A 14,133-nucleotide genomic window follows, 5' to 3' on the forward strand; every position below is an offset into this window, starting at 1 on the left:
AGAGCTGCTTTCCTTTAGGCAGCTCTTAAAGCCAATATAAAATTTTCCTGCGAGTCAAGCACTAACAGATCCTTCCCCTCACTTCAAGGAGGGACATCTCACATTCTAGCTTGTACAATTTCCAAGAGGGCCTGCCCTAATCAATAGCAACAAGGTTAAGAGCTCTTAACAATGAAGCAGAGAAATAATTGGAATTGCAAGAACAGAGAACAAAGATCAAGGCACCTATAAGGTTTGCTTCACAAAACTGAACGGAGTAGTTGAGGATAGTTCTTCTTGAGCAGGATGAGAAATAGCAGTTGAAATAAATACTCCCCAATTTACAGAAAAACAGAGTTAACGTTTCACTGATCTGAACTGAAGTAACATTGGCAAACATCAAATTTAAAAGTCTTCCCCACATGTCTAACTCCTCAAAAGCCACATGGGCTAATGTAATGGACAAGAATTGATACTGAAGTTGGCAGATTGCCTGATGAAGGAATAAAACAAAAAACCCTCTAGGAAAGACAAAGGGTCTAATTCAATGTACTTTCAAAGGGCTTTGGCAGAATGATGCTGAATATGAATGCTCGGTCATTTTGACTGATGGAGAAAAAAATTGTGTCAGCCTCCAAAATGAACCAGAGTAGAAAGATCAATCTCAAAAAAACCATTCATATGAGTTTATACACTCTCAGGCAGAAATAAGGCTTGGAATGAAGAGGTGGTGCTTGAGAAGCATTTGAATAGCTGAAAACCTGACCAGACTTCCAAGTGATAACAGAGGAATACAGGAATCAACCTAAAGCTGTAGGATTCCGCTAAAAAAGTCAATTAGCAAATGTAATCCAAAATATTAGTGTTAACATGGCTAGTATTATTATGTGCTTATTTTACCTTTTTTTTTTTTTTTAAGTACTAAACTCACTCCATATAATCATGCCAAAGACACTGACTACCCTGAGTAATCAATCACTGCAGAACGTAATAGAGTTATGCACATAAGCAGAAACTAAGATGCCTTACAACAGGACTGAAGAACAGCCATTTTCTGATCAGCAATAGCTGCAACACCACTATTATCCCACTCAGCCTCTCCATATGATTATGCACTGAGTTTCTGACCCTCTTAAACTACCCCCATCACATAACTATAACCTTAGAATATGAGTAGCAAGATAAACACCATAATCAATAATAAGAATGATTCATCATCAAAATCTAGGATGATCATATTCTTTGCATGGCATATTTTCATATTTCTATTAAACAAACATTGGGGGAGGTTAGAAAACTATTTTTAAAATACCTGTAAAAAAAATAGAAATTTAGCCATCTAGGTGATTTCCTGTTCTCTCACCCCACCCTCTTTTACTTTTTTTTTTTTTTTTTTTTTTTTTTAATATGAAACTGACTCTCAATATCAAGGAATTAAGAGCAGCATTTAGATTTGGAAAATGACACGACTTAAACAAGACTTTCAGTACAATTCATTCCTCCTTTGTAGAGGAAAAACTGTTTAATGTGGGAAAGATGTGTAATCCCATATAGTAGAGAGAACAAATTACCTTGTTTTGTGCAAGAAAAGAGTGCGATATTCTGTATATTAAGTTCCACAAAACCCTGACTAGAATTTCTTCCGAACTACATAATGCTTAGAGAAAAAGAGTCAAGCTGACACATTAGTATTTACAGGGTGCTCTCTGAACAGAGTGACATTAGCCAGTGTTTGCATGCTGATCTTGCAAAAAATTTGAGAGAGACCACATTGGGGCTCTTAGTGCTCAGGAAATTGGTTAATCATATTTGACATTTGCTAGAGCCATGGAATCCAGAGAAGAGAATCATACCTGACATATTTTAAAAAGAAGAAAAAAATAATCAGAACATCACAAATTTCAAGGCTGAATTCAAATACAAAAAAAAAAAATATATATGAACAGAGAATAAGCACTCAAGAAAAGATAAACTACCAATGAAACAGCAATACCAGAATAGGTAATAAAACAAAGTCTTTTTTGTGGACACAATGAATTGATTATAACAGCCACAGATTAAATTACATTTGGTTTCCAAAGTGTTTCGATTCTTTATTCTGTCAATAGCTATTTCACTGCTGAATAGAAGTCTTTATATTATTTAGGGGGCTGCACCTTTATCTCTAACAAGTATAAAGCAGATACTATTCCATGAGCAGCTCATATTTCTAATAATGATAAACATGTCATAACACTATGCCCTCCTTGTCAAAGGAGCAAAATGCTTATTTTCTGTCGAGAAATATGTAAGAAACTAGGCATGTAAATCCAAGAGATCATACTGGGGCAGAATAAACAAGAGCAACACAAATATAAATAATTCTCTTATTATCTCTGGATTAATTAGCATTAATAAACTAGGACAACAATATTTTTGACAGAACAGGAAAGCAGATCATTAGCATGGATGAGATGCTATAGGTGATCTTCCTAACACATCCAGAGCAGACCTACTCCAAATGATACTCATGACTAGTAATTATGAGCAGATAATTTACATTTAATATCCAGTGGAGCATATACAATATTTGTGTAGAATTCTATGATTCTATGAATATACAATGTTTGTATACAAGGCTAAGACTCCTTTTTCTAACGCAATTAGATTTAAGAAAAATGAATTGCTAATAATTAAACAAAGAAAGAAACTAAAACCTTTTACTACTATAGAGATTCAAAATCAGACAAAGTAAAAGTTTGCAAAGCTTTCTGAAGTGGATTTTCTGTTGGAAGAACAATATAAACAATGATTTGCATCAGTGATTACTTTATTCAAACTGCTGTTATTACTTTATTTCAAACTGCTATCAAGTAATGCTGATTTACTTCAAACGCTGTTTGGTCTCATTAGACCACTCATTTAATTGTGGAAATTTCCTTTAGGCTCAAATCCTTCTACAGATGAAGAGTACCTCCGCTGCAAGAAGCAAGTCTTAAACAAATGTACTACTAAAGTGTTTCTGAAAAAAATAATTTTGCATGAAGCTTTATGGAGCACAGTCCAACCCTTTACCCTATTATGTGTCAAGTATTTCACTCTAAGCTGAGTGCAGCCAACCTTTCTGACCACACTGCCTATTACAGATGTGGATACACATGCACACTTAGCCCTGTGAAGAGACACGTGCCACCCCACTCTACATGATACTCATTTCAAACTACATCCTGCCCCTTCCTTCCTCTTCCCCTCCTCACTTTTTTCCCCCCTTTCTCCCTCCACACTGTATTTCTCACTAAAAGAAAGCTCTGTCCTGGAGATACAGTGACCAGCTGGTACCAAAGGTCTTTACTAGATCATAAATTCAAGTCAAAAGAGCTACAATTGCTTATAAAATGTAAGCTGGAAAAAACACCATGGTAATTCAGAAATTAGTAGTGACAGATGTTCAAAACAGAAATCAACATGACTGCCATCACTAGCCCCTGAACCAGCTCTCTACTAATGCTAGAAGAAAGTAAGCTTTGTTTGACAATGTTTAACAGTTTTACAGAGGAGTATGAAATTCCGGCTTTCCAACAAAATAGCTCAGCCACAAATTACCGCATTTGTTCCATGTAAATCAGACTGCACAACTGCAACGTTCTACTCAAGCCTTAAAATCTATGAAGACAGTACTGCCACACAACCCAAAGCAAAGGGTTAGCAGCTTCCATATTATTTTATTAAAGGTTTTAAGTTCTTAATTAAGAGTGAAACTTGAGTTCTGAATTAAGAATGCCTAAGAAAAAGAGAACTAGTCTAAGAACCAAAGGCAGGGGAAAAAAAGGCTCTACATTTAGGGTCCTGCAAGATTTTATTAGGAAAAATTAAAAAGAGGGTTAAGAGGGTTTCTGGGTTGCTTGTTTTTAAACACATTCTTATCTGGACATTTTTACTTTTATTTTTAAGATGTATAAGAAAGTAAAACAAAGCACACAACATGCAGCTGATTCTCTGCCTCCTCCCTTGATTCCTGAAGGAGCTCCCCAGGCCTCTGCCCATGTCACTACAGATTTTCAGTGACTGACTGTTGTCACTGCCAAGATAATTACCAGTGATTGGTGGATGTAAAGACTGGAATAGTGATGGAAAAATTAAGAGTATGTATGGCATGAGAAACTGCACTAATCTGACTGAACATATCTTATGTTTCAATGTGATATATAACATGAAAGGACGGAGAAAAAAATAATCAAAACTCCATAAAAATGAGGAAAAGTGAAACTAGAAATTATTCTGAGCTATTAATCTTCCGTGTTAATGAAGTACTTAGGATGACTTCTAAAACTCACTTTCATTTAGATGCTTCATTTATTTTAATCTGGTAGATAATTAGAGGGAAATCAAATCCATCTCCACAGCTAAATATTTACCAGAGATGCAGCTCAGACTTCTCAACGTGTGTTCCCTGTGTTCAGATGTAGTGTTAAATATATTGTTAGAACTTTACCTAGATTAATGCCCGTTAACTAATTAGCATCAAAACTAGAGTCTGCAGTGTTTGCTGCCTTGTTATCTGTCAGAACAGGAAATCTTTTAGTGATTTTTTTTTTTTTTTTATACTAATAGGCCAAATTTTGCTTTCCCTGCTGCGAAGCACAATTAGACTAAAAGTACTAGAGCGGATAGATAAAATTCCATCCAGCTTTCTATATCCAGTCAACTATTATCTTCACCCTGCAAAGTTACAGGGATGCCATTTCTGTAGCTACTGGTAGGAACGTTTGGAGAAGGAATGGGGAAGCACACATTAGAAGTAACTAAAAGGCATTGAAAAGATGAAAAGAATAAGAGAAAAGACACAAAGAGAAAGTGTTGCAAAATCTTTGCTCGTGAAGACAAAGCAAACACAACCAGAGCTCAGATCTCACTTTGAATGCTTTTACTTTGGTGTTCTAATCACCCATGGAGATTTACAATGTCCTTCACTCGAAGCTTACAGTAAAACCATGTCTCTCTCAAGAAGCTCCACACACCATTCCCTCTTCAATGAAATGTACTTGGAAGCAGGAGGGGTAGATCTCAGCTGAGTGAGTATGGAGCTGTCACACAAGTTCCCATGTATCATACAAGGAGCTACAGGACAATCATTTTATGCACTAAGGCACAGGATTGTCTTATGGTGCAGATACACAGACATTATTCAATAGATTATGCTGAAAAAGCTGCATCACTGATGAATTCTTGCTGGGAAGAGCCCATGATTTTTCTCATGACTGACTAATCCTGTTTTAAATTATTTAGCAGTCTAAATGTATTGGAGAAGAATTCTCAGTTGAATAAGCTTTCCAGACACACACTAGCATTCCCCAGGATTTTTTTTGTTGTAATCATCACTTGCCTTTTTTCCATATTCAATATGTACTTAATGAATGCTTGACATGACATCAGCGTTAAAAAAAAATAGTTGCATAATTGCAGATGAAAAAAATCTTTTTCCAGCTCCAAGCACTGAAGTAATCTTAAGGGTGAAGGTTAAATGCAGGTAACACAGCACAGTTTGCTTTCCAAGACATTCTATACACTGATCACAGCAACCTATATGTGTAGCACTGTCTCTGAAAAAATATTTTGATCTAAAAATAGTATTACAATAGCACTTGTAGATATTATCAGTTATGTCTTGTTCAGGTGATTCTTTAACATGTATTAAAGAAATGTTCCTATACAACTCTTCTGAGTATCTCTTTCCAAAAAAGGACAGCAAAATTACCCTTGAAATCAAAACATACCATGAGAAACATATTTAAGCTTGCCAATAAGTGACAAAAGAAGAACCGAATAGATATCCTGATATAGAGGCAGGCTTATAAACATTAATAAATAAATACATCTCCCTCTCATGTCTTTAAAGAACGGCTTAAAACGAGGTGCTTCCTTAAAACAGAAGGCATCAAGTCTCTCAAACTGATCCTACCACAAGCATTTCTGTGCAAGCTGCAACAGGCAGTTCATCTCATTCCTAGATGAGTTTATACACTGGAAATAACCAACACATGTACCTAGCACTTCCACAAATGTGAGTATTCATTCTGTATCAAGCCACTGATTACTATCCTATAAGCGTTTTTTTGAATGAATTAACATTATGGATGCAAAAGGAGTCAAACAAAGACGGTTGGGACCATAGTTTCCTGGATAAACTAACATAATTGAGAAAAAGTATTTTGTTTTTGTAATTATTGCAAGGTGCAAAAAAAAAAAAAAAGTCAATACACTTACTGGATATCTTTTCTTTTCTTTTTCTGAGGGTCCACTAGACGAAGAGTGTCTCTGATAACAGCTACTTTCACTTCTTCATCAACAGGGCTTGGGACATTTTCAAATACCCCGGGAGAGAGCTTTAATTTACAAAAGGATACAATTATTCAGCGAAGAACAGGGCATTACCTACTCTACATCTTTTAAAACCTTTTGTATATAACATATGTTTTAAATACACAGTGATAGATTACAAAACACTTCTTAAAGAATAAGCAAATACCTTAATATTTTCAGTATATTACAGCAACTCTTAGTTATTTCTCTAGTAAATCAAGATTTAAAAAAGAGATTATTGCCAATGTTACCATTGATATTATTTATTCAAGCATGAAAAAAATATATTAGCAATCCTCTAAATACAATTAAGTCAACTGCAGAGGATGTTGAATAAATGTATTTATGACAAAGATGATGGAAAGCTTTCACAATTCCAATAAGTCATATTTTGAGGATATAAGATTAGCAATGATTTCAAAGCAGGGAATTACAAAAAACCTTGGAGGTTTCATATCAGCAAACAGCTTTCATCTTTCAAGCAAGGAAAAGGACCAGAAAAAAAAAAAAAAAAAAAAAAAAAAAAAAAAAAAAAAACAGAAAACCAACCCTAAACAATTTCATTCCAATATCACAGTCACATTGAGAGGCCTTACCTCTTGCTCATGTTCTATTCTCATGCTGGGATTTGCATTTACTTCTAGTAACATGGGCTTCAAGTTTTTCATCAGGAGAATGTCAAAGCCTAAAATCTGTGCATAACAACCAGCATGTTACTTTCCTTCTACTTATGGTGTTCTTCTGGAGAATGCAATGGTCATCCAAATATCAACATTTGGTTAGAATAAACATTGGAAGAACAACAGAAATAACTAAAAATCACAACATATTGCTGAATAATTACTCCAGCCATTTGTCTTTTGTCTTACTGCCTACTTTCACACTACCCACATCTCTAAATAGCGCATCTGTCAACACAGAATTTCAGCACCTATCACAATTGGGTCTTAAAACTGCCATTGTCATAGTTCCATTGGGCAATGGCAAAGCTTCATAGCTGTAACATCTAGAAGCTGGAACCTTGAGTGAATACTGATCTTAATGATTGATCCCCATTAAAAGTTCTCCATATGTTTACAGCCAGGAGTAACATAGGTCAGGTGACCGAGATTTGTCAGGTAAAACTTGGTTGAGGAGAACCTAAGCTAGGAGCTCACACAATGCATTGACCATTTTGCATCTGCTACTCCTCTTTTCCACTACATCCAACCACTGATCAGCAGCAAAACTAAGAGTAACTTTTAGAAAAGGAAGGACACATCCAGAAAATGAATCCATGTACATAGATAACAGCATCCCTAACAGAAATCTCAACCCACCTGGAAGCAAGTTGGCCCAGGCTTTCCCGCCGGTATGTCGGACTGATAGTAAACTTTCAGTTCTGGAGTCAGTGCAATAATTGTTTTAATCACCAGTGAAATTATATCTGACCAAACCTTTTTGACATCAGCTCCTCTGGAAGACAGTCTGCACAGAATGCTTGAAAAAGTCCTCTTGCTGCCAGTGTTTGCGTTGTCAGAATGGATGAAGTTCCCACTATGGATATTTAGTGAATAGTTGGTTAAGTGCATAAAAACCTGGTGCAAATTTTTTACAGTGGGCTCTTGATAGGGCTCTGTACAAAATCTAGAAAGTCCATCTTTGGCTACATAAATCTCTAAGGGTTCTAAAGATTTCAGTAGGACATAAAGACGAATATCAAATTTCAGCTTGTCAACAAGCAGGGGTTTGCAAATATATTCCTGGACCACAGCTGGTCGGTTCTGGAGGCTCCCCGTCAGTCTGACGTCACTTGGGTCTTTAACGAGGTAGATTCCATCCCCCTGGCACCCTCCATCAGGTTTTACAATAAAAGTGGGCTTCCAGGACGGATCGCTCTCTTTCATCATCTGAACCTAGGAGGAAAAGAATTATAATAAAGGACACTAACTAAGGGGGAAGAAGGGCTGATACTATGGACGCCAAAAAATCACATTCATAAACAATAAATCACACGATCACATCACTAAAGTAGTGAACACCATACAAAAAAGGCAGAAGATAAACAGTACTGACAAGCACAAAAACAAACACGAGTAGAGAGTTACCAGTGCAGACAAAAGGGCTTTTTATTTAACAAGCCATTGTATTAATGATTCCAGGAACTTCTTTTTAGTGTTACGCACCCATTTACAGAACGAAATGCTGTATAACTCATGAGGTCCATTCTACTAGTCATTAATGTGTATGAAACTGCAAAGTTAAACTTCTGTGTTGCATTTTGAACAATTATTGACAAAAATAATCATTAACCTAAGGAAAAAGCACCTTAATTATTGAGGCATGAATGCAATATAGGAAGAAAAGAAGATAAAGTAAAACTTCGACACCAATAATATCTTTTTCTACCACTAGATGTTTTTCCACAGTCAAGATACCCAATATTAGAAAACTCGGGACATGCAGATATTGAGCAAACATCACAAGTTTACAAAATAAAACATACGGTTTATTCCTCAGTTGCTACCTACCACCATTCTCCAAAATGAAGCTTTTTTTCTAAATTACACCATAATTCCTCTCAGGCCTGGCATGCGATTACCAGCTTTCTATCCAATACAAGAGAAAAAAAAAAAATCTATCACAATTTCAACAACTCATACCAGTGGCTTTGATTTGTATTAAGAAAATCTGTTCATATATCATGGAAGTTCAGATGCTTTCATTAGATGTGCCTAGTGTGAAATGAGGACAGAATAAGGCTGGGGGAGAATTTGATGGTGGTCAGTAACAAATGGAAACCTTTGGACGGATCTGCACAGCACTCCATGCCTGGACTGGCACTTCCTCCAGCTAGTGCAGATGTTCAGTCCGTCACCGTTTCTGTGCTGGTTCAGCATGAAACACAGTGCACTCTAGCGTATGAGCTCGCAAACAGCTAACACCAACATCTACACAGACATAACGCATTTTAATAGTCAAAAAATGCTTAGAGAAGTCAATAAAGAAGATACATTTCACCTCCTTTGCAGAGAATTGCTTCTAGTTTACATATTTCTTTAAAAATGTGTCAGTTACTCTGTAGTGCTAACAAATTATGTTAATAGAATACTTCCAGAAAACATTTCTACAGTCACACATTCACAAACGAACTTACTCTGTTACATCTTACTCAGACATGGCCTAGTAAGATGAAACTCCAGAGTGATTTCTATAGGGAGAATTATAGGATCACGGAAACAGTCTATATCCTCACAGAGAAAGCAGTAATAATCAAGTTCTAGAACTCTAATCTAGATCCAAATGCCTCATCTTCAAGAAGCCACTGAGTCTGAACCTTTTGTTCAATCCCTTTGTGATTTGTGTATGCCGACATCAGCAACTTGATTTCTGGGACATAAGCAGGGCTTGGCACTTTAACAGCAAACAGCCTTTTGCAGACACCAGCTTCTTGGAAGCAGCAATAATATATTTGAGGTTTGGGGGTTAAGAAACTAATGCGAGTCACACAAAGAAGTAACAAAAAAAAAAAAAAAAAAAAAAAGATGACAGACGTTTTTCTTTCCTAGAGAAGCAGTTATCTTTGAGAAAAATCAGTGTCTTTTGGAACAGACTGTGTTAATGGTTGGCAGAAATAAACATAAGTATTGTAACAAGGTTGTTTTGGCCTTTGAATGGTTAAGCTGATACATTCATTGTGCAGGAAAAGTTCGGAAGCTAGTATTATTCCCAACTGGATACAGTGAAACGGTTAAATCTGACACCAATAACCACCAGACTAAAATCTGCATTTTTGTAAACTACACATATTTACTCAAAACTTTTTCCATCAGAGAAAAGAGCAATTATGCCATCTAAATTGCCTACGAAGTTCACATTCCCAAGTAACAAACTTAAACTTTGCAAGCTTCAAAGCATTTTATTTGAAGACCAAAAAAAAATCAGAAAGATAAACTAGGTCACTGTAAGGACTTGACACAACTGCTGAATATCAGATCTCTGATGTTATATGCATATCTCCCGCTGCCTAAAAAAAGGTTTTGTTTATTTATCACTTGTAGAGCAAAAGTAAGAACAGTAGACATTTGGATGCCTCAAACAAGAGAAGTGAAATTGAGAATGAAAGTCAGGAAGGATTTCAAGTTACCTAAGATGAATTTTAAGCACTATTCGTATAAATAATTACAACATGTAGCAAGGAAGGAGTATGAACACAGTTAAGCCAGTGAAGTTAACACGTTTCAGCCTCCAGAGGCATCCAAGCCAAAAATGTAGCTACATGGGGTCCTGGCTGACCAAAGGCTTGTGTGCAATCTCTGCGAGTGCAGACAGCACCGGGGGTGCTCACACTGCCATCAGGGCCCGTTTGGCAACAGCAATGGTAATTTAGTGATCCACCTGGCATAGACTGAGAGAACCCAGGGGAATGGTATTATCTGCAATTGGTTTGGAGGTCAAAGACTGAGCAAGCAATGGAAAACAAGCTGCCACATCACCCTGGCAGTCCTTTAAGTTCACGGTAAAGCAACAGCACCCTAGTGAGGAGCCCGTTGCAGCTCAGTCTGGTTCTGTTGCTGTTCTCTGCATTCAGATACAATCCCCAAGGGTGCAAGTCTAGCAGTGCTGCATTCACAAACACTCAGCAAAAAGTACACTGTTAGAGAACAAACTGTAATTTTCAAAATGTAACTATAAAATTCAAATTTCAATTCATCTCCTGGGCCTTTTACCAGTTAAGAATAATCCTCCCATTCTATGACACAAAGCTACATACTGGAGGATTCTTCCTAGCTCACACTTTGTTCAAACCAGCATCCCAGAAAGATCCATGGCTAATCTTGAACCTCCACAACTAAACATGCTTTACTACGATTCGAGCCATACATACAAAGTGGCTATCATGGTCTACTAGGGCAGAAATAATAAAGAACCCTTTGAAACGAACAGGGCAATCTGCCTGCTGTTCCCCATGTCTATCATACACGCCTCAGGCTATTTTTGCTCTGCTGCAGCAGTACTTTTTCAAAAAAGATAATGCTTTCTGGGGACTATTGTTAAAGATGCAACAGCAACCTGCTTTTGAAATCCTGCGTTTTAACAATCATTGGTTGCTGTTTGAGGTCAGAACAAGATTTGTGTTTACTACAGAGAGAGGCCAGGATATCGTACAAGTCTAAATGCCATGTGCTCCTTACATGCTGGCTTCAAAGAATAAAGCAAGACAATTCTCTGTTTTGTTCTCATCATCAAACAAGATAACTCATTTCTCTGACCAGCAAAGGCAGCAGGAACATCATATAAGAAGTCTGCCGAGAGAACAGACAACTTGCATTTCAGTATAGACTAATTGAGGAGAGATGCAACGCGTTTCAGGTTTGTCTTCTTGTTTCTAAATTAAAATTCTTGTGATATTAAACGCAATCATGCTTCCATAACATACCACAAGGATACACAAATGACAAAGTAACCCCACTGATTCAGCCAGGGAAGTCATTCTAGGGGAATGATTAAGCCACCAAAAATACACTGTGCTGGAAATTAGACAGTCCAAATTAGATTTTTATTAAAAATTAATCACACTAAGCCTATTCATCATCTTCACAGACAACAGAAAGGTAGTAAGAGAGCAATCGAGGTCTTGGTTTGAATCCCAAGCTAGTTACTTTTCAGAAATTGGAATTTCCTAACAGAAATGAGTTATCAGACAGATTCTTCTCTAACAGTTAGTGAAGTAGTGACGACTGCAGCACTTGAGAGACTTGCTTATCTGTAACTCATCTCCAGTATAGTAACACCTTAGCAGGGAATGCTTTAGATGGTTTAAGAACAGTAAATAACTCAAATAGACACATTTACTAAGTAAAAACAACTTTTAACCCCTTATTAAAAAATCCCATCACCATTTCAGTTTAATATAAATGGCACTAAGGGCACTATTTATCTATACCATTTTCTTGGTATTTCCCAGTATGAAGCTTATCCACGACAAACTTACGAGTGCAGTTCTCTCATCGATTACTGTTTTTTAAAGCACAGAAGGTTAACGCTAGGTTAATTGCTGTGTTTTCTAGCTGGATGTAGGTATGCAGGAAAGTGGGAAAAATGAAGAAGCTGACAGCACTTTTGTTTTGTACTTTCTTGTTTTAGAGGACTTACATTACAAACTCACGTTAAGCCAAACACACTCTTACAACATAAAATATAATGTTTGATAACAAGAACTATGCTTCTCTCAAACACAGATGGAAAAACATATGCAAAGGAAACTCCTAGGAGTGTGTTACTGGACATCTGTTGTTCTTGGAACAAAAACCAAATCATTTTCACTCCAGCAACCGTTCAACCAGAGAAAAGCATTTATTCGCAGTGCCACCTGCTGACAGCGTGCATGTCTGCCTGTGCATTTACCCTGATGTACAGACCACATTGCTACGTGCTGCTCAGTTAATCAGTGCCTTGTAACTGAGACAGGCATGGTTCCCAAAAGAATCATTGCTAAAACCCCAGTGCGCCACTTTGAAAGTTTACTTCCAAGTTATTTTCACTTATCTACCTGTCATTTCTAAATTTATTGGATAATTTACACTCCTTTTTACAAATTGGCCTTACATCTAAAGCAATAAAGCTGTGAAGCACTGTTGGGATTTTATTCATTTTTACTGTTACCAGCAGCACCATGGCAGTGACCCAGCACACTTGAGGAGCATATATTTAAAGATAGATGTTCATGGATTTAATTGGATTGCGGGTACGGTAATTATCTAAGAAGTAACATACAGACTTCATTAGACTTCTACGCTGTATCTTCTTCTCTCACTTTTCCAAGCAAAGGACACTGTAGAATACAAGAATGCACTTGGCAAGTCAGATGAGGCTAAAACAAGCACATGTAATTTTAAAGCTATTCGTGATAATAGGACCGAGCACCAACACACAGCACTTTTTTATCCTCAGAAAAAAGCTGAATAAGCACTGCGTTTTATCACATTCTGAATAATTAAACAAAGAAACAGCTTGACGAGATTTAAAGAAGCATCTACTTAGGAAGATGCAAGTATATTTAACACACTACAAAACTTTGTTTTGAGAATTTAGATGAAATGGACAGGATGGACAAGAAACACTTCATCAGCAATGAACCTGATATCACATTCCACACCCTACAGTGCTGAAACTCCTTCAGTCCTTCTATACTCAGTACAATATGCAGGGAAAGGGATTATGTTTCTACCACCTAATTTCCAGACAACTCTTCTGGTATTGCAGAGAAGCTGAATTTTTATTTTGTTAAAGTTTGTTCTAGAACATAATCAAAAGCATTTCATCCTGTGTCTAATCACCTAAGTGTTATTTTAAATGATTTGGTATGTATGAAAAACTTAAGAATGACATGGTGACAACAAGTATACGATGTCTATGGTAATATCCAACAAGTTATATATATTGTTCTTAATAAAAGTAATCTACCTCGTCCACAAAGAGGGGAAATTCTTCTGGCAGAATCCAGGATCGAGGGTAGAAGTTATATTCTACAGGAAACAGATCTTGCATTGTTCTCACTGCCCGACTCAGTGTAATTTTACGTACCATCTCTGTCATGCCTGGGGAAAATAACAGACAGTATTTAAGAGTGATGAGGAATCCACACTGAAGCCTCATCCTGAAAGTAAATTGTCACATCATTACTCACCCTACTGGTAGGCACTACAGCCACTGCTTTCAGTAAAGCTGAAAACCTTTCCAAATTTTAAATCTGACAAAACACCTGTAGCATTTTCCTGACACATTACCTATTATACGTATTACCATATCATGTAAGAAAAAGATCAAGTTGAT

The 14,133-nt window shown here is 36.7% G+C and overlaps 1 protein-coding gene across 1 annotated transcript in view; it reads right to left on the bottom strand.

The window, feature by feature from the left end:
- Positions 1–14,133, bottom strand: part of TTLL11 (tubulin tyrosine ligase like 11) — a 45,091-nt gene that overhangs the window by 24,214 nt on the left and 6,744 nt on the right. Inside the window, 4 exon segments of the mRNA XM_082775578.1 lie at positions 6,223–6,341; positions 6,915–7,010; positions 7,638–8,213; positions 13,765–13,898. Of these exon segments, the coding sequence (XP_082631704.1) occupies positions 6,223–6,341; positions 6,915–7,010; positions 7,638–8,213; positions 13,765–13,896 (923 nt within the window). The 5' untranslated portion in view covers positions 13,897–13,898.

The sequence above is a fragment of the Aythya marila genome (assembly GCF_965140915.1).
Source record: "Aythya marila genome assembly, chromosome: 19".
NCBI classification, from domain to species: Eukaryota; Metazoa; Chordata; class Aves; order Anseriformes; family Anatidae; genus Aythya; species Aythya marila.